The 27,977-nt window shown below is 43.3% G+C and overlaps 1 protein-coding gene across 5 annotated transcripts; it reads left to right on the top strand.

Annotated features, from left to right (window-relative positions):
• The first annotated feature begins 215 nt into the window (after positions 1–215).
• On the top strand, positions 216–27,770 carry LOC111854286 (phosphatidylinositol 4-kinase beta). 5 transcript variants are annotated; one of them, XM_023832128.2, is made up of 11 exons: positions 216–678; positions 6,566–7,569; positions 19,858–20,085; positions 20,649–20,876; positions 21,497–21,606; positions 21,806–21,910; positions 22,083–22,206; positions 22,492–22,757; positions 23,101–23,233; positions 23,618–23,738; positions 24,310–27,770. In XM_023832128.2, exons 2-11 carry the CDS (start codon positions 6,586–6,588, stop codon positions 24,489–24,491), a joined length of 2,481 nt encoding a protein of 826 aa, XP_023687896.2. In that variant the 5' UTR covers positions 216–678; positions 6,566–6,585; the 3' UTR covers positions 24,492–27,770. The 5 variants fall into 5 exon arrangements, with proteins under 5 accessions (XP_023687896.2, XP_023687899.2, XP_023687897.2 ...); XM_023832129.2 differs by lacking the exon at positions 216–678 and adding an exon at positions 755–1,038; XM_072705731.1 differs by lacking the exon at positions 216–678 and adding an exon at positions 1,541–1,705.
• Positions 27,771–27,977: the final 207 nt, after the last annotated feature.

Raw genomic sequence — 27,977 nt, 5'->3', positions numbered from 1 at the left:
AATTCACATTATGAATGGTTTCAGATATAATGAAAAGGCAAAATAGTTGACAGTGATATAAATGAATATGTCTAAAAATGAAGAGCAGTAGGAGCACGCGACTGGTTTACAGAAAATCCCCAAATTATAATATTCTTCTGCTGAGATGATTCGACTGATTTTCAGGCACAAACCGGACAGCTATCTAAGGTCTCCTGGCCACAGAAGGCCCTCGGAAATCAACAATCAGTGTTCCACTGAGCAGCTGTATTATCTGAACCATAATCATATACGAATGACAATTCCGCTTATGCGCTCCGTTTTAGGGGTAATTTTAAGCGCATCTCAAGCCGCGCGTCACTCCCTGGCGGCGACTCTCTCCTCAGATTTTGGCGTATTAATTGCGAGATGACATCATACGACTGTGATTATTTTTATGCTCTGCTCCGCCTAACACACATTAGAGCCAAAATGGCAACCAACGCACTCCGGTTTCGTCAGTTGCGCCCACTTGATGTCTGTGGCGTCGCCGGTTAAATTCAAAAATTTGCAGGACCTGCAGGCTAGTGACGGCCAGACTTGGGCCTGTGTGTACCAACTTGGCCAGAATCGGAAGCTGGGAAGAGATGATCCAGACTCCCACCAAATGGAGATGAAAGGCTGAAAATAAGAAGCGAGCATTACCCGTCTGTTACAGAGGTATGCTAATATTTTAAGTTTTACTTCATCAACGATCAGGTATTTAGGGATTTAATCGCAGTTGGGAAATAAACCTTCCCATTAGGGCTCACAGTCTGAGGCAACAAATGACAGGGGATTTCTCTTTCCAGTTCATCTGTCGCTATTTGTTTATTTCCCTGTACACTTGATCAGCGACTAGATCACCTTCTGATGAATTGTTAAATTACGTTTATACGAACAGGTGAATCATGGTCTACGGCTGTGTTGCTAGCGGTATAAATCGCCAGCTAAATGTTGGTAAGACGCAGCTTCAGATCCGCACTCGGAGCACTTGCTAAATAGTTTACGAGGAAGTTGGAGAAATATTCGTCCATCGAGGTAAGATACGAGTCTAGATGGCTGCTTTGATTTGACATTGCGAGCTCCTAATGTATTTAATGTGATCGGATATTTTGAGTTCGTCTTCTGGTTTTTATTATGCTAGTCAAATCTAGTTAGACGGTTAGCTGTTATTGCTGGATACTTGGTTTCAAAATATGTCATTGCCTTACTCCTTTATAAACATTTGCTACTTATCTTAAGCTTAGGTTAGATGGCAAGTTGAATCAATATTTAAAACGTCTGCGTATCGTTTTTTTTCCCCAAAAAGCAAACAGCTGATCGTTTGATGGCTGAAGTTTCTGCGAGTCTAGCTACGCTCAGTTGTGTTACGTTTATTTCATGAAGCAGACCCTGTGTGTCGTGCGCTCACCGGTAAACCTAAATCATAGCAGCCTCTACAGTGGTACGCATAAACTGACTGCGTTGACGTGGCTGCTGACAGCGACACTCGGTAATTATGAGGCATTTAAATGCGGGGGAGTGAAAGTGCGCGTCAGCCGGCCCACGCTGTGTGGGGCATCCGAAAGGAGCGGAGAGACGCGCGGCGTTTCCGGTGTGGCGTTCAGAGCTTCACGTGCCGGCGGTTGACAGCCTCGCACGACCAACTGACGGGCTCGAGCCCTCGGTGCCTTCAGCACATTTCTGTGACATTTTCTCGATTTTGGTCAGTGTTTGCCAAGCTAAACGTACGTTGGTTGTATTGATGCTAGTCATGAAATAGTTGCGTTTGCTGTCCGGTCCTGCTTATCTGTGCCACAGTTAACTGTATGATACCGCGACAGACGGGGCCAGTATCCGTACCCAGAGGACGTAAGAAAAAACCTAAATATTATTTTAGTCCATAGAATTAGAATCGCTCCTGTTGTTTTGAAGGTCTGTGTGCGGATAGATCCCTACAATAGAATTGCAGTGTTTCCGCACCCCTCGCCATCTGTGCATTGTTTTGATTTCATTGCTAGACAAGATTAATAAGGCTGTTTGCTTCCCAGTGTTTGTTTGTTATGCTCTTTGAATTTATGAACTGCTGAACTGGACCATACGCAAAGTCTGATTTCAAGCCATTCCATCCCAGCTGTTTTCTGAAGGAACTCCTTACACTCATAACAGATGCCATTCGCGACCTTTTTCTACTATATTTCTGGAGTTTTCTGGGTTTCCCAGCCTGTGCTTTATGAACTTTCCATTGAGTTACCTTCTTTCGAAAAGCAGAACCTGACCATGCAGGCTTCCTTTCTAACAGTTTAGTGGCCGGCCTTATTTCCATATTTCCAAAAAGGGTAACTGTAGAACTGTGTTAAGTTGTGATGGTCTGACTGGCAGCCATTGTGTTAATGAACACTACACTGTCTGCAGTTGCGTATCACCTCTTTGCTTAGAGTGACTCTGTCTTGTGATGTCCTATAGAAGCAGTAAAATGGGTATGACCCCCCGCAGGACTGACCGCATAAGCGGAGACTCCTGACTTTCCTCTAGAATTGTCACGATTACTCAATTAAATTCGATTATTTGATTATTAAAAAGCATTGATTAAAATTTTATTTCCAAATTACTCTGCAATATGGTGGATGGGAGAAGGCGTATTGCAGATGAAGGTGAAAATAAAGTGCAAATCAGTTGTATGGAAGCAAAATGCAGTCGTCTGTCAGTATTGCAAAACATGATGTAAATATCACTACAGCATGACTGTAATGCAAATTTAGACGACACTGGGGTTTGAAGTAACGTGAAATTAGCTATAGATATGTGTCATTTAGCCTCAGAGTAGCTTGTCTGTCTTTGTCATCACTTTGACTTTAAATAATTTAGCTTAATTTACTTTATTTTGAAATAGACGTGATACAATCACTGCTAAAACAAAAGTTAGCCCTATTCCTTAGCCACGTCATCTTCCATAATATGGTACATATTAACAATATAGCATAAATTATTTTTTGTGAACATATTGTGTTTTGAGTAGGGCTCAATAATATTTGTTTTTGCGATGTTTAAGAGTTGATGATGAACTATATATCCAAATGGAACTTATCTACCACCAAAATCTGTCAAAGAAATAGGGGTATTGCAGTTATTTGTGCCAACAGACACAAAGCTGTGCCAGAAAATCACTTGCTTTTGCTCAATATTCTCTCTATGAAATGCAGTTCCATACAGAGGAAGGTGAATGCCTTTTCGTAACCAGTTCTTGTTCACTTTTCTCCTCTTTGGTAATTTTTGTTCAGTTTCTCACGAATACACCGCATGGTCAATAATAGAGCAAGGATGTGACTGATTATGATTGTCTCAGAGAGTGCATGCAGAGCACATCCAATACAAGTAAGCTTTAGACTGATATTTTTTTTAAAAAAACATATACTTGATATTGAAATGGAACCGTTGTTAAAACTGCCTAAGCTTGCTAAATTTTTGGTTTCATTTGATAGGCCAAAAATGTTTTAGCGCAACATATTGATGGTTTGAACCTAGCGGACTTGCGGTCCTTGTGATGTCAATTGCATGTGCATGAAATGCCGTGTCGATATTTTAACATCGCACATTGTGCACGCCTGTCAGGATGGCACAGTGGTGAAGCGCGTAGTGCTGTCGCTGCACACCGCCACTTTGGGCATGAGCAGTTTGCATGTTCACCCATGTGTAGGTGTGACTTTTTGGCAGAATCTCTTGTTTCCTTACACTGTCCAGAAACATGCAACTTAAATGAACTGGCATGCTTAAATTGACCATATGTGTGACCCTGCAATGGTTGGTTGGTTCTTGCTTTGCTCCAAATGCAATTCATCATATATTTTATAATAATAATAATAATAATAATAATAATCATAATAATAATAATAATAATAATAATAATAATAATAATAATAATAATATTAAAAACGACTACTTGATGAATCCTCAGATTAATCGGTAGGTTACTCAATTATTGATATAATCGATAGTGACAGCCCTACTTTCCTCTGATTACGGAAGATTGTACCTCGACTCTCAGGCTCACCTCTGTCTTGTTTTTTTAATGGATCAGAAACATACCCAGACCGAAGCAAGGGACAGCTATGCTTTATTTATGCCTGTTCTCCGGTTACATGCCAGCAGGTGACATCTCCCTGTGAGCCAAGCTCAACATGGCTGATATTGTACCGGTACAGTGAAGCCTTGGTCTTGTGGTAACACCCCTTCTGCTCAAGGTTGTCTGACTGCGAATTGTATTCTGTGCAAAAAAAGAAGCATTTTTTTTATTTTTTACATTTACATTTTTTATGTGCCCTTTATGGAATTAATGCTTTGTGTTCATTCATTTACTCAGCCAATTCATTATCGAAAAGAGCTTCTCCTGGCTGTTAACCTGTGCACCCCCTGAAAAGAGGCATTCCCAATGTTCCTTGCCAGCAGGAATTTCCTTTGCAGTAGGCAGGACTCCCGCTCAGACGGATTAGCACTTGAAAAAGCCTGCTTTCAAGGCTGGCTGAGACTGTGAACCGGTTCTCCACTGTTCAATAATGATAACTGTTGCATCCCACAGTTCCACAATCCACCACACATGTGTTGTATCCCCTCAACATAAACCTCTCTCCTATGCCTTTGGTTACGCCCTACAACACAAATTAATTTTTGTATGTTTTATTAAAATTCGATTTCAGTTTGCAGTCCATTAAATTTTTCGTCTTTTTTCATCTTCTGAATGTGTTTAAGGGGAATCCTAATGGAATTTTAAGTAGCATTGGAGCCTTGAATTGATTAAATGATTACGTGATTTAAATTGTGGTGATTATCGATATTGACCGATTATGGGGGGGGAAATTACCGTGATAAAATATTTTGCCAACCTTACTTTTGCATGAAGCTTTATTATATTTTGAATCTTCGTTGGATGTCTGTCAGATTGCGAGCGCTATTTCACACAGTTGGAGAGTGTGAAATTAATGTAGCATTCAGGGGGAAGAAGACCCGCTGATTTAATATCTCACAGCTTGACCCCGTCGAATGAGAGAAGGCGTCAGCGCTGATCAGACGCACAGATCTGATGGCAGGCCTGGAGACAAAGAAAGCTGCTCTTTGACACGTCAAACCTGCCAGGCAGCTTCACGCCCCTCTGCCTCTCTCCACATGCCACGTTGCATTAGTACGTGTCATTCGTCCTGCTCTGGCAATGTCAGGCCTTATTCAATGGCTATTCTGTGAATGAATGGGTAACAGGTGCGTTCTAAAGTACAGTACATGATGGGCATTTACAGCATATCAACCTGCCTTACTGCAGCGTTTCATTCATCCTATTTTGTCCCCTGTCTAATAAACATCACTTTCACTGTTGGTTTACATTGAGATAAATATGGGCTTCCAGCTTCGTTTTGTCATGCAGTACAGGCTTGCTGAAATACTGGGCTCTGTTTGACTTAAATAAAGCATAGATAAATATCATCATGAATAAGTGAAACCTGGTTAAATAAGTTGCATCTTCCTTGCGGTTGCTTTCAAGGTGACCTTATGCAAGTTTCCCAGCTCCACTGGGAGAACATGAAACATAGACACAGCTCACTGACTCCGATAGCTAATGTAATATATCTTGTATCAGCGGATGGAGAGAATTAGCATAAGATCAAAAGCTTTTTTTTTTTCCATTGAACTGATTATGTGGGTAGAGAGATACTGAACGCTGATTTTTGTTTCCATTATTAAACCACTTTAGGTCAAAGCATTTATGTAGCTCTGTCTGTTTACCCATTTATGCAGTTTATACCAAAGCAGTCTGGGTAAAGTTCCTCTAGGGTATGACCACACACACAGCAGAAATCTTGTAATCCAAAGCCCCAGTACTATATGGTAAAACAGATGATCGTGATGTAGGTGATTGAGGTGGGAACCTTGACTCTCTAGATTTAATTTAATTTCATTTTTCTTTTAATTTCATTTTCATTTCATTACATGGATGATGATATCTGTGGAAGGCCAGAATCCAGAGCTGACCTCCATTTCTTGTGCCTGGCTCAGCAATTATGTTGCATTCTAATCTGATGTGCCTGATATGTACCTAAGCCAAATTAGCCAGCAAGCAGGGATGTTTATGAATTTGTGTATGCTGCGAGTTGTGGTAATTTTGACCTGAATTATGTGCCATGAAGGGCGGTCTTGGGTGAACAGTGTTTTGTTTAGGTGTGACATCTCTGCTTGCTTGCTTCAGCCGTTTTAGCCAGTATACATTGCAGCACATGCACATGGGATGGATTGTGTTTTAAAAATGTATTTCCTGATTTTTAAATAATTTTTTTTTTATTATTATTATTTTTTTTATGAAGAGGCTCCCATTGTTGTTAAGCTGGGGAATTCATAGAATTCCAGCTATGTGCTTAGGCACACGGGGAGGTTTTGACTGTTTTGGGAATGGACATGGTTCAGTGGAAGCACATGCAATTTAGTTTCTGTTTTCACTACTGATGAAAGCTAAGCTGTGGCAGCTTTTGTCACTGCCAGGAGTAACACGTCATCATCATGCCGATGTCTTTCCTGGCTGACTTCTCTCCCTCCATGCCTGCAGTGGTGCTGATTTGCTCGGCCATGGCTGACGTCGACGTAGCCTTGCCCCCGGCCCAGATGGAGGAGCTTCAGCTGAGCCCAACATCCTCCTCTGCCTCATCCTCCTCCTGTCCTTCCTCACCCTCCACCTCCTCAACATCCTCCTCCTGCCCTGGCCACCAGCATATCCGGTGGGCCAGTCCCATCAGCAGCAGCAGTAGCTCTGGAAGCTTGAGAGGCAGCAGCCCCTACTTGGATGTGATCACGGAGGGCCTGGCGGATCCGGAGCTGCTAATAGACCCCGAGGTGGCCAGGGTGGCCTGCCAGGAGGTCTTGCAGAAGGCTCAGCAGCTGCAGGGCGACGGCGAGCCAGGGAACAGCTCCAGGGGGCAGGGAGTCATCAACGGGGGCTGCATAGCCGACCCGCCGGAGGTCAGGAGTATCCAGAACCTTGAGATCTGCACGGAGCAGGAGGATGAGGAGGACAGAGGGGTGCTGTTCCGGAGGGAGCCAAACGGCGCCGCCAAGCAGTCCTGGCTCCTGCGGCTGTTTGAGTCCAAGCTCTTCGATGTCTCCATGGCCATCTCCTACCTGTACAACTCTAAGGAGCCCGGCGTGCAGGCCTATATTGGCAATCGACTCTTCAGCTTCCGCCACGAAGAGGTGGACTTCTACCTGCCGCAGCTGCTCAACATGTACGTGCACATGGACGCGGAGGTGGGGGGAGCCATCCGGCCCTACGTGCTGCACCGTTGCCGGCAGGGCGTGGCCTTCTCGCTGCTCTGTGCCTGGCTGCTGGGAGCCCTCTCCTCCGACATGCACATCTCTGCGCAGCGACACTCCCGGGGCGCCCGCCTGCGGCGCCTCATCCTGTCAGATGGACTCGGGCCCGCTGAGCTGCGAGACTCATCCGGCAAAGCCTGCTCCTCACCGTCCCGCCGCATGCACCAGCGCTCCAAATCGGATGCGACGCTCAGCAGCCTGGAGAAGACGGGCAATGGCAAGGTGGAGGGCAGCCTGGAAGAGGTCAGTGATGGTTGTGCATGTAAATTATTCAGCATGATGTACATCTTGATCAGAGACCCTGGGCTGTTTCTGCTATCAGAGGCACCCTGCGGTTTTGCCATGATTTAGCAGAGGAGGTAAAAGCAAATGCAGACATGGGTCCTCCTATGATGGGCCTGCAGGTCAACGTCAGAAGCACAAGTCAACGACCGCTGAGAGAAGTCAAGTCGTGTTTTTTTTTTTTTTTCCTCTCTGTGTGCACACTTGTGTACGCAATGCAATCTCTGCCTCTGATTGGCTTACGCTGACATGCGTTCCTTGACTTAACCAATTATTATAGTCACTTCATAAAAAGGGCGCGTTGGCGCGTGGAGGGGAATTTAAACACAAGACCACAACAAGATGAGAGACATTGCAGCAGAGGCAGTAGGTGACAGACACACATCACATGTATGGAAATACTTCATTCTAGACCACACAAACAGCACGGTGACCTGCACAATCTGCAAGTCAGTGTTGAAGTACAGTAAAGGTACTAGCGTTATGTACGCTATGAGGAATATGAGGGCAACTCAGAATAGAATTACTTTGCTGTGAAATAAGAAAATTACGGAAGAAATATCACCTGATTTTATTAATTTTTTTTAGAGGCTACCTGCTGGTGAGTTTAGAATTTTATTAAATTTTTCTTGCAAGCTGAAGTTGTTTTCTTAGCGTGTTTTGCTATTGTGAAGGCTTGAATTTTCGGTTATTTTATAAAGAAATGGTTCTCTATCTAATATTTTGTTAAGCATGCAAGCCAGTGTGTTTTCATTCTTTTATTAATGTGTTACAGTAAAATCCCATTATAGTGGACTCGCTTATAACGGAATATCGTCTATAACGGACGAGGTCCGCTGATCCCGGTGTTCTGACGAGTTGAGCTACCTATCGAGACGTACTATCGAGCCTTTTTGCGCGTGTGCAGTTCCACCGTTTGGGGGGTTAGGGTTAGGATTAGGGCAAGAGTTAGGGTTAGGGCTATCGATTAGCACTATGGTAGCCAAACGACAAAGTAGTTCAACTCGTCAGAACACCCGGTGATATCCAGCGCAGAATCATTCTGTGTGCCTTGGCTGTCTCAGCTTAAGCTGTTCCCACTTTCTGTTGTGCACTTAAATTTACCAGAAAATTCAAGTTGTTAGCCTATGTTTTGTTTTTTTAATTGTCATGTTGACTGTTAATGTTACAGAGAACCTTAATAAAAGTTGCTCATTGTTGGACACCCGTGTTCCTCCGCTGCGTCCGTGTGATGACGTCATCAAACAACTTGTCGACTCGACTTCGACTTTACTGACGGATAAGTCGATCTGGAAAAATATGAAGTCGTTAATGCCCTAATATATATATATATATATATAAAAATAGAGCGAGAGAGTTTTTTTAGTTCTTTATTTCCTTCTTGCATCTGCACTTTTTCTTTGGTGTGGCCACTTAATTGCCATTTGGAACTTGTTGCATCAATCCGATCAGTCAACCAATTGACAGCTGAAAATGTTGTGGTTAAGTCACTCACTGAGAAATAACAACACAGAAAATTTAATCAAACAAGGTTAGTCGACGCCCCTCATTTGCAGAGGCCCCTGGGCTGCAGCTTGGGTAAGTCGTGCATTGAAGCGCATCTGGTAAGGGCTGTAGCAGCTTGATTGGCAGGTGGAGAGTATAATGAAGTTCTGGATTTGTCCTTATTTTGTTTGCATTGCTAGTGATGCGACCCTTCATCATTTAAGTTTACCGAATGCATGATAGAAAGTCAGTAGCTTAAGAACTGGAAATAAGCAGTGCGGTCTTTTGTGTTATCGGGCAGGAGGTTCTGCATGTCTATCTGCATACCTACACTCAGTTTAATCTTTGGCTGATGTCACATTTTTGATGGTGGAGGGGGGGCACTGCAACCTTTCATCTGCACCCCGCGCCTCTCCCCTCTGTTGGTGTGACGCCTTTTCCTACAGCTGTATCGCACATCTGTTTTTCTCCCGGACTTTGCTTTCTAAAGGTTTCTTCTTGTTCCTTTACTTCTTTACTTACCTGTTATGGGGTGGTTGCATGAAAGTCTTTGCAGCCTTTGTCCAGCATCCCTGGAGCGTGAGCCGATTTAAAGAAGGACCATGGTGGCCCGTCAGGGAGCCAGAGCAGCAGAAACTGCAGACATCTTCCTTAAACTGACCTGCTCTGTGGGCTGAATGACTGAACACAAGGACGCAGCCGCATGAGGTTCCCCCTACTAAAGGAGGGCCTGAGGAGTGGATTTGTAAAGCTGTGTTATTAGGTCATAGCTACTTGGGATTTAGTGCTTTACTGAGTTTCTTGTCTCTGTGACTCATAGTCTCATCCAGCTGCCTGGAACAAAACTTACTAGGGCTGGGCGATATCATATCCACCAGGGCTACAGATGACAGACGAAGCATTTGGCCGGATGCCAGCTTTTCAGTGATATACAGACATTTATTTACGGCCATAATTTGGTAAGATTATTAGTAGTATGGTTTAAATATTAATGAGATGCGTTTTGTGATACCCAAAAGTTAATAATCTGTATAAACTTTATGTTCCTTAAATTCGATTAGCGGAGCACACCACGTAATACTGTTTTGGTATACTATGGTTTGGTATACCTCAGTGTAATATGCACTGAAGTCCCGGTGAAGAAGAGTAGCCACCACATCTTTTTAAAGACGAGATCTTGTGGATAAACAACGTAAAAAGACGTCGGCGGTGTGGTGGTACTTTTTGCAGTTCAAAGTCTGACGCATTTATTAAACATAGGGATATGCCGTCTTTATACTGATAATGACTTTTGGGCGTCATACAAAGCTTCATTAATATTTTAGCCATACGACTAAACTGCTTCACAAATTGTGGGCATAAATAAATGTCCAAACAGCACCGAAAAGCTGGCGTCCGGCCAGATGCGTCATCTGAAGCCCTGGTGATTATCGCGCATGCGCGATGCAATATCGATATATCACCCAGCCCTAAAACATACCCAGAATTACAGGCAGCCTTGAATCATTCACCTGAAAGCGAGACCTGTAGCTTTGGTGTGTTAGCTAAAAACGTTGCACAGGCTATAACCACACCACCTCGTTTGTGAAGGACTTGTATTTTGGGTTGGGATTTAACATCTTGGCTGGGCGGAGGTAGAGAGTTCATGATGTGCTTATGGTTAGAAGATAAACTGTCCTTGCAGTGAGCATTGGCTGTGTGTGGCTTGTGGTTTACGGCCAAACCTTCTCTCATGCACACACATTTAATGTTTTCCTCCACTTTTGATTCACTCTGCTTCCCCGTCTGTATGATGTAATCCTCGCAAGAAACCCGTTATCACAGATCCACCAGGTGGCTTGCTGTTTGTCCATGTGGAGGGCTCCGTTTTTGGCTGCCAAAGGGTGACTCCTGCTCAGTCAATCCATCTCTCGATGGAATCGAACCACAGTGAGCCAGAGAGGCAGTCATGTGACTGTACCTTGGCTCGAGTGAAATGGACTGTCCATCTTAACAAGCAGCACAGCAGACGATTTAAAGGGCCCGTCTGTTTACTAAGTTGGAATATTCTGTATGGATTTATTTTCAAGTAAATGTTTACTTATGCAAATAGGGACACTTGTTACTATATAGGTCTCTCACAATGAAGCTTTTTGCAAGAATATGCCTATTAGGATATGCTTCTTGGACGAATGGTAAAGGCTGTTTGTTCATTTAAGCAGTCGGCGCCTGTTAATTTTTCTGGGTATCAGAGTTGTTCTCGGATATCATAGAATTTGGATTGTCACCTTTTTTACTCTAGTGCCTCTCTCTCTGTCGCTCTCTCTCTCTCTCTCTCTCTCTCTCATCCCAGCAGCTGTGTGTTTGGTTCCCATCTGCCTTTTGAGCCCCACAACATCCAAACATCCAGAATTATTAGACTATAAGTAGTATGCTGGCTAACACCACACACTCGTGATTTGAAAGGTTACCGCTTTAGATTCCCGGAAGGGGCTTTAATGCAGGAACCCAGAGCCAAGGTACTGTACATAACCCGCTGTGATGCAGTCAAATATCCTGTTGTGTAAATGTCTGAAAAATGTAGGGTGATAAATCAGCTTAACAGCTATATGTAATATAAATGCTATTAGTGTTGTGAGGAAACTCAAACCCTCCATATTATTAGTGGATACTTTTCCTTTTTTTTTAGCCTACCTGCTTGTGTTTCCTTTTGGAAAGTTAAACTGGTTGGCGCTGTATTAGTTGGTCCTGTCTCCTCACTTGCAGCTTCTGCTTTGCCAAAATTCTTAATGTCTTCATGAAATGGGCTTCTGGTTGGACCTCACCCTCCATAGTACAGTTGCCATGAGCACTTAATCAGGCATGTGCAACGACATGCCGTATGCATTTGTGAATAAGTCATTTAGCGGCGATCAGGCCAGTGTAGCCTGTTGTGTCTTTGGCCTGGAAAAAAAACATTTTTTTGCCACTGGGTACTGGATATCTCAGCATCTGAAGGTATCTTGGGATTGTTTGCTGCTGGTATTTAACAACAACAAACGTGATTATGGCATTATGTTAGCCTGTTTTGGTTTACTGTTGACCAGGAAGTCCCCGCTGTTGTCAGCTGATCTGTGTTTATCTAGGGCAGGTAGCTTGGAATGTATTTGCCTTCAAGCTGCTACAAGTACCGGCCAGTCATATCTATCACAAAGTGAGGCTTGCTGGTTAGCTAGATAACTTGTCAGATTTAAGGTACCCTAGGTGAAATGGACTTTATCTTAGTCTAGGCGAAATGCAAGAGAACAAACTTCTCGGATTTAAGGTATCTAGCTAAGCATGATATCCTGCTTTGTGATACAGGCCTCAGTTTGTATACCAGAGTTAGGCCGTTATTGTGATGCAGCATTGTACAATATTCTAAAAGGTCCACCTATTTTTCAAAATCCATGTTTTGCTTGTATGGGATGGTAGTCCACCATAGGGATTGCGCACGCACCAGCTTATCTAAACCCCATGTCTTTGGACAATGGGAGTAACCCACAGTACTCAAATTAAACTAAGTTTTGCACGTGTTGGGAAACCTGAGGCTGGAATATGGGGCCACATTGCTACTGCTGAGCCAGCACACTGACCATGGCCTAAAAAAGGTGCCTTTGGAACAAAAGTGAGCATTCATTGTGACCTCCTTTGATCATTTTTGCCATTTGGCAGTAGAACCTGTGGGCTTTCTGGGTTGACGTGGGCCCTTTTCTGGGGAACCCTGGGATCAGCAGAGGAAGTGGGAGAGACCCTCTGCTTCTCTAGCCTTGTGGGTGTGAGAGTCTGCTGCGGACAGATGGTTGTGCTCAATGCAGCATGAAGACCGTCAACACCCACTAGAATTGTGGGCTGTCATTGACCAATAAATTCCCGGATATCTCTGTTTAGTTTCTTGTCTCCCGCTGCTCGGCTTTAATCGCACACCCACCCAGTACCTGCTGTTCCGTTATGAAAGCCCTGGATTTTCTCTAGGAGCCCCCATCTCACTGCTGCCTTTTCTCCCTGTTCGTGGCCTTAACCCTGGAATAAATCCAAACATCAGTTCATCCAGATGTTCAAACGTTGGTCATGCTTTTTTAAGATTGTGAATCAAGATGTTGACCGTGACACTCTTGATCTGTCTTCATTTCAAGTTGGCCTGTGTTCTGAAACTGTTTAGGCTTTTCTTTCACTCTATACTTAATTTTATAACAAATGTAAAATGCCATTAAATCTTAAACACTAAGTGTTCTTTACCTCATCTTTCCACTGCTTTTTCGTTTAGTTTTTTGTGTAGTGCTCTGTTTCTTTAGAGACTAGTTACTGTTTCCACAATGGGGTTTAGGTGGCACTGTGGCTTAGTTACCTGCTGTGTTGCTGTGGTACTGCAGAGTGCCTGCCAGCTGGTTTGGCCTTCACCCACTCTTCTTATTGGCTGGACATTAGGTGTGGGCTGTGTAAGCACTGAGTTTTGAACCCCTGGTGACACATGACTCAACTTTGACCAGAGACCAGCCCTTATCTCTCTCTGCTGATCTTTTGAATTGTTGGTCTGAACTGGTTGTGAACCAGTACCCCTGTATATAAGTGTTAACTTTTAGGTTGCACTTGTTTCCCATTTTCTCTAGAGGACTTATTTGCTTTTTATTTGGTTTTGCCACCAGACTTGCCATCTTAGTGACAGGATCCACTAGGGGTATAAATGACAGCTTTCCTCGCGATATGGTACAATATTGATTCCTTAAGCCAACGGTTCAATTTTTTTTGATACCTCAGAAATTCCCACGATACGATACAATTCGATTCATTTCGATACTGGGGATTGTAGTCGAAATGATGAAATTTCACACAATCCTTTACATTTCAATGAATTAAAAAATGCAAATATAATTAGCATTTTTTTATATTTTATTGTAAACTGTAAACAGAATCTAGTGTAGTCAAGTACGTCCCATAAATCAAGCAAAATAAAGTGCAGTAAGGCAAAAATAAAAACTTTGGATGAATGTAGATTAACATGGTGATTAATTTTTTATTTTGAATCAAGTCTTCTCCAGATAAATACAAAAGTGTAACCAAAAATATGTCCATAACTGTCATGACCTACTCGTATGACCCAGAATTGTGTGCTATACTCCTCATTAACTTCGTCTGGAATCCCGATTGTTCCTTATTTTGTTTCTTATTGTTTCGTCTAGTCCTGTGTATTTAAGTCCACGTCAGAGTCTGTCGCCCAGATCTGTCATTGAAGTTTTCCCCATGTTATGTGCTGTGCTTGCAATAAGCCCCCCCCCCCCCCGTTTGTTGGATTTCCGTCTTCCTGACCATGATTCCTCGTTCCCTGCTCGCTCGCCCTACGCTGGGATACAACTATAACAAGTAAAATAAAATGCAATACAGTCAAATAAAAAACATTGCATGGACAGACATGTAGAATGAGGAAGATCAACATGACTGACTTCTGCAGTGAAACAAGTATGTCAGTATTCTTCTTTGAGAGGTTTTTTTTTTTTTTTTTTTTTTTAAAGAAAAATTAAATGGTCAACGTGTTCAGTCACCTGCCGTACTAAACACACGCTCTGAAGGTGCGCTAGCTTACGAGCTACTTATAAATGACCAAGTCACTCAGGTAGACGGTTCCGTTGCCTGATGTCCAGGACTGAGAGACTCAGAAAGAGCTTTTTCCCCCAGGCCATTAGGCTTCTTAACGTGAACTAGCACTGAAAGCACAAAGTCTGCAATTTTGCACTATATTTCATATTTTTCAGTTTTGCACTATATTTTTGATTCGTGATTTTAGATTTTATATCTGCACTGTATATTTTAGATTATATACTTGGTTCCTTACTTAGTATTTATATATTGTAATTTCTCTTTTTTACTCCGACTTTACTTCTTACCTTTTTCTATTTTTATTTCTTTCTATTTTTACACAGCCACATAAGGGTGACACAGAGATACATTTCACTTCATGTTGTATGTGTGTGACAAATATATCTCTTGACTTGACTTGACTCAAAATGATCTACCTGCTATAAAAATGCAAAACATATATTTATGTATAAAATATTGAGTATTCTTTAATATTAATTATTATTATTAATTTCCCTTTGGGATGAATAAAGTATTTTTGAATTGAACTGGGATTTTAGTTCCTTCACCTTTCTCCTTCTGAGCTCGCTTTTCGGAGGGAAGTTAATGTCGTGGTTTTTATGAACAGTCAGAAAATGCCGCTCCACATTTCCCTTCTTCGGAATAGCAATGGTAAACTGACAGATGAGGCAAAAGCACTTCGAATATGACATGGTGGGGAAAAAAAACAGTCCTCCTCCCATTCCGCATGGAAGTGGCAGGTTTTTGGCTTCTTACTTGGTCCAGCTCCCCCATTCATTCTTATACCCTTTCTTAAGTTTAGTAGAAATAAATTGGAGGCTAACTAGGGGACTCGGTAGCTTGCAGCAGCTGGCACGGTTGAATGCGTCATCCATCCTCTATTTTTTATGCCATACGGTCTACACACACTACCTTTGCAATCGACCAGTAGGTCACGATCGATGTTTTGGACGTAGACCATGTATATGTCGGAGTGGATCATGAAAATGATACTGGAACAGGCAAGAAATAAAAGCGCATGTATCGATATTTATGCGGTCACATCGATGCATCGGATCGTTTGTTGTTGAATCGATATATCGATACAAATTGATGTATTGTTACACCCCTAGGATCCACAGTACTGTACTGTCCTGTGTGTTTCCACAGTTATCTCATTGGGCAGGGAGTGAGCGACGTACCCTTTGACCCTATTTGCCAGGGTCACAGCAAAAGTATTCTGTGAACCAGCAATGCCTCCCACTGGGTACCTGGAAGATAATAGGCCCTAGGATCCCCTGCAACCCCCTCCCATTAAAATATAATTTTATAAAAATAAAAATAAAACAACAGTCTACATCCTGATCCAAGAGTTATGGAAAATGGATGTACAGCATGCCCTCTGCAAATAGTGATGATTGGCCATATTTCATAATTACAGAATCTCTGTCATGTGACGTGCGAGTTACCAGGCTTTCTTCATTTTCGACGGTTTAAGCTGTGGTTTGGTCAGCTTGTGGTGGAATGCTGTAAGAAGGCATGATGATTTGTTGCATAGCAATATGTGGGCTGGTGAAGGCCTAAAGGCCTCTCTCCATCGAACTCTGAGTAACAACTAAGGGGTGATCTACACAAGAGAGTTTGCGGATGTGGGTGAGATGGAGATGGGCTTAGAAATGGAGCAGCAACATGTACTGTAGTAAATATGACAATGAAAAGTGAAGACACCTACTTCAGTACATTCAGCGAGCTACATTCACCAGAAAGCATTCAAATCTGCTATTTGAGCATGTCTGTGGATTTGTTCATTCCTCATCCATTGCAATGTTTCAGTCAATGAAAATGGGTGCTTTCGACCGAGAACTTTTGTAGTTCTTGGCCACTTTCATTTGTCATTTGCACAACAGGAACTGGGACCTTTATGCTAAATAAGCATTTGAGACTCAAAACGCTTGTGAGTTAAACTTCACACTTGCCAGCCCAAAACAATGGAGGATAAACAAGTTGTGTTGTTCATTATTTGTCAGTTACTTGGGGATTGTTCTTGATCAAAACAGGACACAGCCTACAGTAGATTGTGTTTGAACAAAAAGTCTGGAGTAGATACTAAAAAAAGGGGTCCGGGACTGCCTCAAAAGCACTACAACAATAGTCCCTGGTTTCGGAAAAAGTTCTAGAAAAAAGTTCCTGCGATGTGAAAGTGCTCAATATGGCCATGCAAGAATGAGCAATATGCTACAGTTTTGGAGGTGGCCTCATCAAAGGAATTCTCTGTATGGATCAAAGAAAAAGCAAAATGGAAAAGTGTGTGAAGAAAGTGAGCTACCCTGAAGCAAGTTGACATTTTCATTTTGCAACTAAAACCTTTGCTTCTTTTGTAAGAAAATCTGTGCAAACAGACTAATCTGACCAGGGTGGCTAAAGATAAGCCTCAGTTGGTCGGTGACCATAGTCTCCCTTCTTTTACAAGACAATAGATTGCATGTTTTCAGACTGTCCCAATCCAGTTACAGATTGGTCAGACTCTTACAATGGACAACACTAGATTAATATTTATAAAGTAAGAAAAACAAAAAAGTCAAGTTGTCAGCAACAAAAAGCAAGCCAAGACGAGAATTTGACAAGTCAACAGTTGTTAGTTGTTTTGAAATGTTACAGGAAGTTGCCTCTCACAGCCAGAACCATTCCCCAAAAGGCAAAACTGAAGGCCTTGTACGTGTTTCACCCACCTGATGTTGGGTAATTGCGTTATCCGCTGGAACTGTCATGGTTTTAAAGTGAATTTTGCTGAACAGCAGTGCTTGGCTACAGCCCTTAATCCTCATGCCTTTTGTCTCCAGGAAATTCTGCATCTCTGCGTTGTTTAGAATTTTTTTTTGCAATAGCTTTAATCCAAACAACATACATGCTGCTGGTGGCACAGCAGTTTTGGTAAGATGATACACAAGGCCATCACAATTTGTTCTACATCTGTGACACACCAAGACTTTGTTACCTTGTTAGCCAGTTGGCATCCATCTGAATCTTTATAGAGGAATTTAACAGTCATGATCCACTATGGGGTAGCAATCACTGTAACACTAACGGCAAGGGAGAAAATTGTATTGTTAACCATGTCTTATGTTTGTTATATGATGCTTCTCATGCTTAAATAGACAGACAGAAAGATAGGTAGGTAGTTTTGTTTGTTTGTTTGTTTGTTTGTTTAATTTGTCCATCCCAATGGAAATTTACTTGCCTATACCCAGGACCTGGAACTTTTATTGAGAAATTCATGGAATTATCTGTGACTAACCTACAAAGTTCAGTGTAAGTAGGGAACAGGCATGCAGAGTGATTTAATGAAATGAAGATGTAGATTGCAGAGAGCAACCTCTAGTACGCCATAAAAAAGGTTTGGAATTTGATCTTCAGGATGAAAGGAGAGTGAGTTGGAGAATCAATGCTGCATATTAAGTAACAGGACATGCTGCAAACCACTAAAGAAATGACGAACAAACTAGCAGAGATTTTTAATTAACCAGTCATTTACCAATGAAAAGCTTTTACTGTCTTTGTATAGATGGAATTACACTGCATTTGGACCAGATGAAATTAATTCCCAATTTCTTTAAATACTTCATACTGTTTCGTCACTCCCCAAATATTTGTGTAGTATAGTATAGTTGTATAGTTATCAGGAAATATACTGCTTTCCTGTTAAAATGTAATAATGGTACTTGTCTAATAATCAGGTAAGTGAATTCTGGAGTGGCTTTAAATAAGCAACAATTACCCTGGACCATCTCATTAGTTTGGAAACGTATGCACATGCTTTTAGGTTTAAGTGAAAACCTTCATGAAAACCTGGTTGTTTCCATTGGTTAAATCGGAGGTAGTGCTAGTTTCTTATATCAAAAGCCAGTCTTTAACACCTTGTATAGAATTTCATAACTGTTTAATAACCTGTATTGTTGTTTTGTATGTTATTTAGTTTTTTCCTTTCTTGGGGCGTTTTATATCATTTTAATTTTTATTTTAGATATAACCTGAATATAGCATGACATAAATAAGGCCTTAGTTGCTGGTATAGTATTAAAAATTTACTGGGGAAAAAAAACATGTTTTAGTGAGCAAAAAATTGGATTATGTGCCTTTTTGCTTTATTGTTGATTGATTTTACAAATGGTGAAAATGTTAATTCTTTATAGATAAGATAATCGATCGAGGGAAAAATGCAGTGGGCAGAGATGAATCCTCCTTTTGCTGGTGTGGGGGTCAGTCCTTCTAGGGTAGGGCCACGCGCATTCGCTCGCGCCGAGCGGGCTTTGGACAGACGCACAGATCACCAAACGGCTGCTTTGTCATACAAAGCAAAGGTACGAAGAGCAAAAGCTTTCGTCTGACTAACGCCTGCCTTGTCGCTCCGTTCCGCTCAGTATGGGTCCTGCTGACATCAGTGCCACTTTTTGCATAACCGCCTGGTCTCGGTGCGTGAGAACTGCGTGCCGCTGTGGTTTATATTCCAGCTCTTTTTGACTCCATATGTGTGTAGTGTCTTTTGACGCAGACATTTCTGCTTATTGATTAATATTCCTGAAGGTAACATACAGATAAAACACAAGTTTGGTATAATAGGTGTGTCTCGGAATGTTTGTTGCTTGTAGGCTCCATTTAAGCCCCCTCCCCTTTTTAGCTCCCATGCCTGTATACCCACCTAGTGTTCTTTCAGGGTACTGCAGTCATATCTGTTTTGTTTTGTCAGTTTTGGTAATCTGCCATGGTTCCTCTGCGTTTGCTTTTTACTCTAACAAATAGGGGAAAAATTAAATGTGAAATGGATTAATATGTGATAAGATATAAATACACTAAAATGGATATGAGATCATTATGAGGCTTAGGAGCGGCTTGCATTTTTTTCGGGTAATGCTGCCATGAGTCATAGATGAGCTGCTTTCCTCTCATGGGGCTGGTATTAAGAGCGGTCTTCTAGTCACCAGCACCAATATTCTCTGTTGCGCCTGCAGCAGCGGGGGCGGCTGGTGAACTGATAAGTGCTGTCTTTGCTCTCGTGAGTCATGAAGACCACGGTGGAAGGTCATGTTCAGAATACTGTATCTGCTGTATTTCCTCCCCCTTCCCCGGCTGGCAGTGCTCTTGGCGTGCGGTCAGCGTACTGCTAATAACCCTTGACTAAATGACCTGCCTCCCCAGCCCGCCCGCCTGACTCCCCAGCGAGATTTCTTCAAGTCCCTGATGGGCATCGGCAAGCGGCTGGCCACGCTGCCCACCAAGGAGCAGAAGACCCAACGGCTGGTGTCCGAGCTGTCGCTGCTCAACCACAAGCTGCCGGCGCAGGTCTGGCTGCCCACGGCGGCCTTCGACCACCACGTGCTGCGGGTGCCGCCCAACCAGGCCGTGGTGCTCAACTCCAAGGATAAGGTGGGGAGTGCCTGGGAGACGCTCTGACGGCAGGGGGCAGGCCAGCTTATTTCTGAGACTTTGACCATGCTAACAGGAGAAATGGGTTTATGAGGCTTTGGTTTCTGTTGTTTGGGTTTAAAATGGGACACTTTATATTTTTGTTGTACAGGGTGATGGGCAGACTGGGAATATTATCATCTCGTTCCATTAGGAAACTGGCTCAATCCCATTGGTTGCCTGTTGCTATAGCAATAGTCATTAGCAACTTGTATACTTTGAACTGTTCAGTTGCATTGTTCCAACTATGTAAGTTGTTAACATTGTTAGCAGCTATGCTTTTGGGAAATGTACCCCACCCTGTTTTCGTGTTGTTATAAGTGTTGTAAGTTCGCTAAGTATGTGACATCACCTGCGTATGTGATGTCAGTATGTGATGTCAGTATGTGATGTCAGTATGTGATGTCAGTATGTGATGTCGCCTGAGTTAAGCCCTGCTTGGTAGTTGTATTGCTGCTTGGTGCCACACCAGCTTTGTGTTTACAGTTGCTGAGTGCGTGTGTGCATGTGTGTGGCCTTCCCAGGCGCCGTACCTGATCTACGTGGAGGTGCTGGAGTGCGAGAACCTGGAGACGTCCTGTGTGCCAGAGCGCATTCCGGAGACGCGTATTCGCTGCACGCGCTCGGAGGAGAGCCTGTCTGACTGCGTGGCGGCAGGGGAGCAGCGAACCGGAAGCTTCTCCACCGTGCCCAACTATGACAACGATGACGAGGCCTGGTCCGTCGACGACATCGGCGAGCTGCAGGTGGAGGTAGCTACGCTGATTTTGATGTTGACGTCTTTCCCCTCCTGTTTCTGATTGAGTGTCACTATACTTCATGGTTTTTCAAAGATATGCCAGCTGACTGTCACATGAAGTCAGTGAGTCAGCCCATTGTTGCCTTCCCTGATCACCCTGAGCACGAGCACTCATCACCTTCACAGCCCACATCACACTGTCATTCTCCCGTGAACCATCATTGTGTGACGTGAATCACAAGCTTTCAAAGGAGAAATCTCCGCTTTCAAATCTCCACTGTGCTTCCCTTTTAACCTTGTTGCAGCAGAAACGAGAACTTCATCGCGCACAACAAAAATCACATGCCCTAAAATGCTCCTGGGTATCTGCACCTCTGTGTCAAGGACTCCTGTAGTGCCTGATTCTGCTCCACTGTCTGGATTTCCGTCTATGAGAAGTTGCATTATTGATTGTGGCCGAGCAGGAATCAATCTGTACCCTTTTGACATCCAGAAGAGCAGCTGATATCCCCTGTTCGCTACGAGCAGCTCGCCACAGACTCTGAATCTTAGCTGTGCTGGTTGTGTGTTTCGGAGATCCTGTACAATTGTCAATGCCAGAATGACCCCCCAGTTCTCCCATTGTGGTTCCAGCTCCCGGAGATCCACACCAACAGCTGTGACAACATCTCGCAGTTCTCTGTGGACAGTATCACCAGTCAGGAGAGCAAAGAGCCGATCTTCATCGCCGCTGGGGATATCAGGTACTGAGGCAACACGGCAAACTGTAGGACAGAACAAATGTGTATGGTTTCTGTATGATATCCTCTACTGTTATTCTAATTTGTTTTTAATAACGCACCAAAACATCTTTGTTTTGTTGTAACAAAAATGGGGTGGGGTTATTAAGAGGGAGTCCCCACAGAGATCGATGTACAAACAGCTGCTTGTGGGTGTGTCCAGGAGGCGCCTGTCAGAACAGCTGGCCCACACACCCACCTCATTTAGGAGAGACCCAGAGGATCCCTCCGCCGTGGCCCTCAAAGAACCTTGGCAGGAGAAAGTCCGGTGAGTATTCGCCGAGTCGGGATGTCTCAGCGGTCGAGATGTCTCTAGGGGCTCTCTTAAAAATTACAACCATCTGACTGGAGTTTAGTGGGGAAAAATGCACTTAATCCAGTCACTATGTTGGAATGCAGCCAAGGATTGCTAAATCTTCCTCCTCATCCACATGACCCAGGCGAATACGCGAGGGCTCCCCCTATGGGCACCTCCCCAACTGGCGCTTGCTGTCAGTTATCGTCAAGTGTGGGGATGACCTTCGTCAGGAACTTCTGGCCTATCAGGTGCTGAGCCAGCTAAAGGTGAGCTCTCGGGTGCCGAATCTCAGAAAAAGGTATGATATGATTAGTTTAGATCAGATCAGATCAACATTATTGATCCAAATGGGAAAATCTTGTGCATACAGCAGCAAAGGTACGAAGAGCACAGATGAGCATACATTTACTGCAAAACAAAGTGCTAAGACGGTACCCACAGTGCAAATTTAAAAAATACGCAAATAGAATCCTAAAATAGAATATTATGGAATATTAGTGAAGTAAATAAACATGAAACGATCACTGATTCTGCTGCTTTTGTATATGCAGTCGATCTGGGAGCAGGAGCGAGTCCCTCTGTGGATCAAGCCCTACAAGATCCTGGTGATCTCCTCGGACAGCGGCATGATCGAGCCGGTGGTGAACGCCGTGTCGCTGCACCAGGTGAAGAAGCAGAGCCAGCTGTCGCTGCTGGATTACTTCCTGCAGGAGCATGGCAGCTACACCACCGAGGCCTTCCTCAGCGCGCAGCGCAACTTCGTGCAGAGCTGCGCCGGCTACTGCCTCATCTGCTACCTGCTGCAGGTCAAGGACAGGTTAGCGTCAGCGTCCTTTTCTGTCATTTGTCACTCTTGCTACACCCACTTCAGAAGGTGGGGGGACTTAAGAGGGGTCATAATTCATACAGAGTAGCCAAGCTTAATAGCCAATGATATGTATGGAATCAGTGAATGATAGGGGAGGGGGCACTCTGGGCACTCTGTGGCCCCACCCCTGTATACACCCCTGTTCTCAAGGTCTCTTCCCTGTAGCTGTATCTGTCTCCTTCATCTTTCATTTCTACGTCTGTCCATTTTTGTTGCTGGCGGTCTCCTTTTTCATGGTCCTACCCGCCTATCCGTTCTGCATTTGTCTCGCTTACATCCCGTCCCTCCACAGACACAACGGGAACATCCTCCTGGACGCTGAGGGCCACATCATCCACATCGACTTTGGCTTCATCCTGTCCAGTTCCCCCCGCAACCTGGGCTTTGAGACGTCTGCGTTCAAGCTCACCAGCGAATTCGTGGATGTGAGTCTGAGCCGAGAGCCCAGCTAAACTAAAATTTAGAGACATCACAGATCTGTGTTATAATCATCATAAATTATACATTTTCATTTATTTTTACTTAGCAAACAACTTTGTCTAAAGTGACCTACAAGTGACACAAATATTACATCACAGAAGACTTGAAGATCCACCTGCATGTCCTACATATAACTCTCCTTTACCGTTATCGAAATATATATATTGTATTCTTCTCCTTGTACCATTTTATTGACTCTTTAAGAGGTTTTTAATAAAGTTCCATCAGAGGCTTTTTTAGGTTTATTGAAAGGTAATCTTAGGCTTCCTTCGGTGTTGAAGGAAGAGTCTTACATTACACTTCAAACTGCGGGTCTTTCTTTTGTTCAGGTTATGGGAGGCTTGGATGGCGACATGTTTAATTACTACAAGATGCTGATGCTGCAGGGCCTGGTCGCCGCACGCAAGCACATGGAGAAGGTGGTCCAGATTGTGGAGATCATGCAGCAAGGTAACACTCTTGTGTTATCGTCCTGTGATCACTCTGCTCTCCTGTATTTCATGATAAATAATGGCTAAATGGATCAAGGTAACTAGAGTTTATTAAAGGGATTGTTTAGTTTCCATTTTAACTTGCAGGATCCAGCCATCACCAATCATTTTTCATTCTTTTCATGACTGGGTTAGAGTGTCAAGGGAAACAATTAGTGTCTTGGGTACAAATCTGGACTCTTGGCCCAAAACATTCAAGTCCTAAGACATAGGTCTTCAACTTCAGTCCTGGAGAGCTACTGTCCATTAGGTTTCTTAACCTACCAGGCTTCTGATGAGCCACACCTGTTCTTAGGTAAATACTCATAAGAAGCCAGGGAGCATAGAAAACTGACTGGATAGTAGCTCTCCAGGACCGGAGTTGGGGACCCCTGTCCTAGGAGTAGATCTTCTGCTGTGAGCAATTCTATATGGGCTATATGCTTAGGCTGAATCGGTTTAAAAGAAATATGGAGTAACCAAGGCATTTAAACAGTGGATGTGGAGGTAGGATGAGTATCACAGAGTCCATGTCTGTCCCTCTGGCCCAGGCTCTCAGCTGCCCTGCTTCCACGGCTCCAGCACCATCCGGAACCTGAAGGAGCGCTTCCACATGAACCTAACAGAGGAACAGCTGCAGGTGCTGGTCGAGCAGATGGTGGACGGCTCCATGCGCTCGCTCACCACCAAGCTGTACGACGGCTTCCAGTATCTCACCAACGGCATCATGTGAAAGGGCACATCACACATGCATCTTTCTGGGGGGGGGGCACAGACTCCTAGTAGACTCCACTTGAGCTTGTGAAATGCCCTCTGCCTTGAGTGTGATCCGGGGGAGGATATTGCTTTACCACTTCTGCAGTTGCCCTGCTCCCTGTGCGTCCTCAAGAGCGTCTTTTTGCACATCTGCCTTTTGAACTGGCCTGGATACATGAGCCTCCAGTCTCCTGTTTTACTTGTACTTGCAAAGCCACAGTTTCCGTCCCGACCCATCATGTTGAGATCATGTCTTTGAAGGGGAGAAACACTGTGGTGATGCAGGTCGGATATATTTTACCAATCCATTCTTCCTTGTCTTTAGCAAGCTCCAGAGTTTTTATTTTTTTATTTTACAGTCACCCCTCACTTACTTTCTTAGCCTGAAAGAAAGCTTCCTGGTTCCGTGGTTTGGGGGTGTGACTGGGGGTTTTCACAAAGGTGACGACACCCCTTTCCTGGATAAGGAACTCCAGCAAATACACAAGGAACCAAAAAGAGCAGCACAGCCCCCTAGTCTCTGGTTGCCAAATGTTTTATAAAATGTCCATCATGTAAAATAACGGGCCTCTATGATGGTTCGTCAGTGGATCGGCATAAACTGTGACATCAGACAGTTAAGACCATTAGCCCTGCTGTTGGTGTCATGCAGAGGTGGAGATTTCAAACCCAGAGAATACAAATCCAGACCAAGCTTTTGTTTCAACCAACCAGTTGAGCATAACAAGTCACCGTCAGTACTCAGCTGGTTGGTTGAAACAAAATCTTGGTCTGGATTTATTCTCTCTGGACCTGAAATCTCCACCTCTGGTGTCAAGGTATTTTTTTTTTCTAAAATACAACAGAATTGAACAACTAAAGCAACTGTTATGGAATTCAGAAAATACAATACACGATGAAGCAAAAACGTAAATGTAGGTTTTTTAGATTATTTGCCAGCTGTCAAAAGCCCGAACTCTAGTCCAGTGCTTTCCAACTCGGTCTTCGTGCCAGACAGTCCACATCTGTGCTTCCTCCCAGGCAGGGAGCAAAAGTGTGGACTGTCTGCGGTCCTTATGGACCAGATCAGGAAACACTGCTGCAGTACATATTTAAGTTAAGCCCATTTGCAGAGAACCAAACATGCAGTCCCATACAATAATTGGTGATTTGTGTACGCCTACATTTGTTGTATTTGTGTGCCTTAGCTAAAATTCCTGCTTCAATAGTTAGCATGTGTTACGAATCTCCATCTTTTTATAGACACTTCGGGAGAGACTGCCCACTAATCCTGAAGCACAGCGCATTTTCTGCTGCTGCTGCTAGGCCAGTTCCACTTTCGCCATGGCTTTTGATGCCCAGTGATTTCATTCGCCTCTCTGACTGTTGCAGAACAGTGGGTCATTTTTATTGCCATTCTATTATGGCCTGAGCTGTTCAAACTGATGCCCTAAAACCACTTTATATAACATTCAGTAGATGAGTAAATGTGATTCATTGTCAAGAGTCTTGAAACTTGAAACCTGATTTTAGTTTCCTCATCGAGCCCTGCACTGGAACGCACCCTTTTTCTGTTCCTGTGCCCTGTGACACTCAGCGGCAGCCGTGCGGTTTTTAGAGAAACACTGCCTGGGAGCAGTGGCTGCTTTTAAAGCTACTGAAGAGATTCAGAAATCATTTCAGCCGGAAATGCTGGCCAGGACATGAGCGGGACGAGATGGAACAGATGAGAAAGGACTGAAGTGCACGGTGGTCTGTTGTTTTGTCTCCATGGTGACTGAGAGCTTGTTTTTGTCTTTGATGTACCTCCTGTGACCCATCTGTCCACTTTGTCCCTCTGAAATCTGAATATCTAAATATGTCTGTAAATATGTGTATATAAAGTAATTTTTGAGTATGAAATGGGATATTGAAAGTGGATCATGTGATGCTGAAACCACTAAAATGAGAGATTTTTTAAGTGACACTAGTACTTGAATGGCACAACCGATGTAGCTGTAGTTTTCAAGAAAAGCTAAACCTGGCAACTACCCCGAGTGGAGATTCCATTTGAAGCAAATAGACCATTTCAACTGGTCTGAACTCAAAATAAACCAGACTACGTTAGATAAGTAAACTTACTGGTAACTTTGCTGGTACAGTGCAGTTACAATTTCTCATACTAGTCAAAACTCTCTTAGCTGTCCAGAAGCAAGTTGGGATCCAGTTGAAATCCCTCCTGCGCTTTTCCACCAGGTGCCCTGAGCGGCCTGTGCACCTTGTGGCTTTTTGATGAGGTGCTGTCACTACACACTCCTGGGGTTTCCGTTTTATTGTATGGACTTTGTGGTGTTTCTGTAGCATTAAATAACAATCATGCTCACGTTCCACCTTGTGGCTAGATGTGGGCCTGCATCACATTCCCAAATGCTCCCTTGTTTTCCGACAAAGGGTGGTATCGTGCCTGTTTTAAGATAAATGGAAGAATAAAGATAGGGTCTATGACATAATTTAAGGTGGGACTAGAGCTGTGGGATTATATGTTTGATGGGCGTCTGAGTTGTGAAGAGTCTAACAAGGAACAAGGACAGTGTTATGCATTTATTTTGCATTAAATATTTATTACATTTTATAGTGGCTTTAAATGCTTTTTATTTGCTGGTGGCAGTGTGTATGTCACTATATCTTCCTCTGTCAGGCAGAGTGATAGAGTCGAGGTGCCTTGCCAGTCAAACTCTTTAATTCTACAATGTTCTGTCTAATTACGTCAAGGGAAGCTGGTGCTTGTTTAGCACACTAAGGGCAAGGGGGCTCCTACAAGTGCAGCTTCGACATGGGTGGGGGTCTTCAGTGTGGAATGCGTTACACCAGGGGTGCCCAAACTGACCTGGACATCACCAAATACAGTTTTCTTCTGGTATCGCTAGGAAGGGCCTGCTTCCTTAAGAAAATGGCTTGGCCATTAATGTTTGTCAGTTAAGACAGACATTGTCTTACAGGACTAACAATCATGTCTGAACATTTTACTTGAGGAGATTTAAAGGAGATATGTTATTACCTGTATCTGGGCTCTCCTGGTTCTGGTTTGTAAACTGATGAACAATATGCATGTTTTCCTGTATTTATCAAACTTTTTACTCTCGGAAAAAACTACTATTTTTTCATCTTTCTTTTTAAATTTCTTTTTCACTGCTTTCGAACTCTAACCAATGTATAGGACCAGCTCTTATGATCATGTGAATGACCTCTTGTGAATGTTTCTTTTTATATAAATAAATTAAGCTTGTCATGAACTGTATCTCCTATGTACTGCATCATCAGTATTTTTTTATATGGTGGGGAATGATTTAATGTCTGTGCCTCATTTTTGTTCAGTGTAGTTTGCTCCTTGAATACCGTCACCTTGGTTTCCTACATAGTTGTTTTGCTGACTTACATGACATGCTTGTTTTAATTTTAAAAAATCCCAACAACTGATTATTCGTGTAATTTAAAAAAAATCGAC

The sequence above is a fragment of the Paramormyrops kingsleyae genome, chromosome 23 (assembly GCF_048594095.1).
Source record: "Paramormyrops kingsleyae isolate MSU_618 chromosome 23, PKINGS_0.4, whole genome shotgun sequence".
NCBI classification, from domain to species: Eukaryota; Metazoa; Chordata; class Actinopteri; order Osteoglossiformes; family Mormyridae; genus Paramormyrops; species Paramormyrops kingsleyae.
This window is presented reverse-complemented; position numbering and strand designations above follow the sequence as displayed.

Coding starts and splice junctions, on each gene's coding strand:
- LOC111854286 (XM_023832128.2), top strand. CDS start 6,586: ATGGCTGACGTCGACGTAGCCTTGCCCCCGGCCCAGATGGAGGAGCTT. Junction 22,207..22,491: donor AGGTGCTGAGCCAGCTAAAG/GTGAGCTCTCGG, acceptor TTGTATATGCAG/TCGATCTGGGAGCAGGAGCG. Junction 22,758..23,100: donor CTGCTGCAGGTCAAGGACAG/GTTAGCGTCAGC, acceptor GTCCCTCCACAG/ACACAACGGGAACATCCTCC.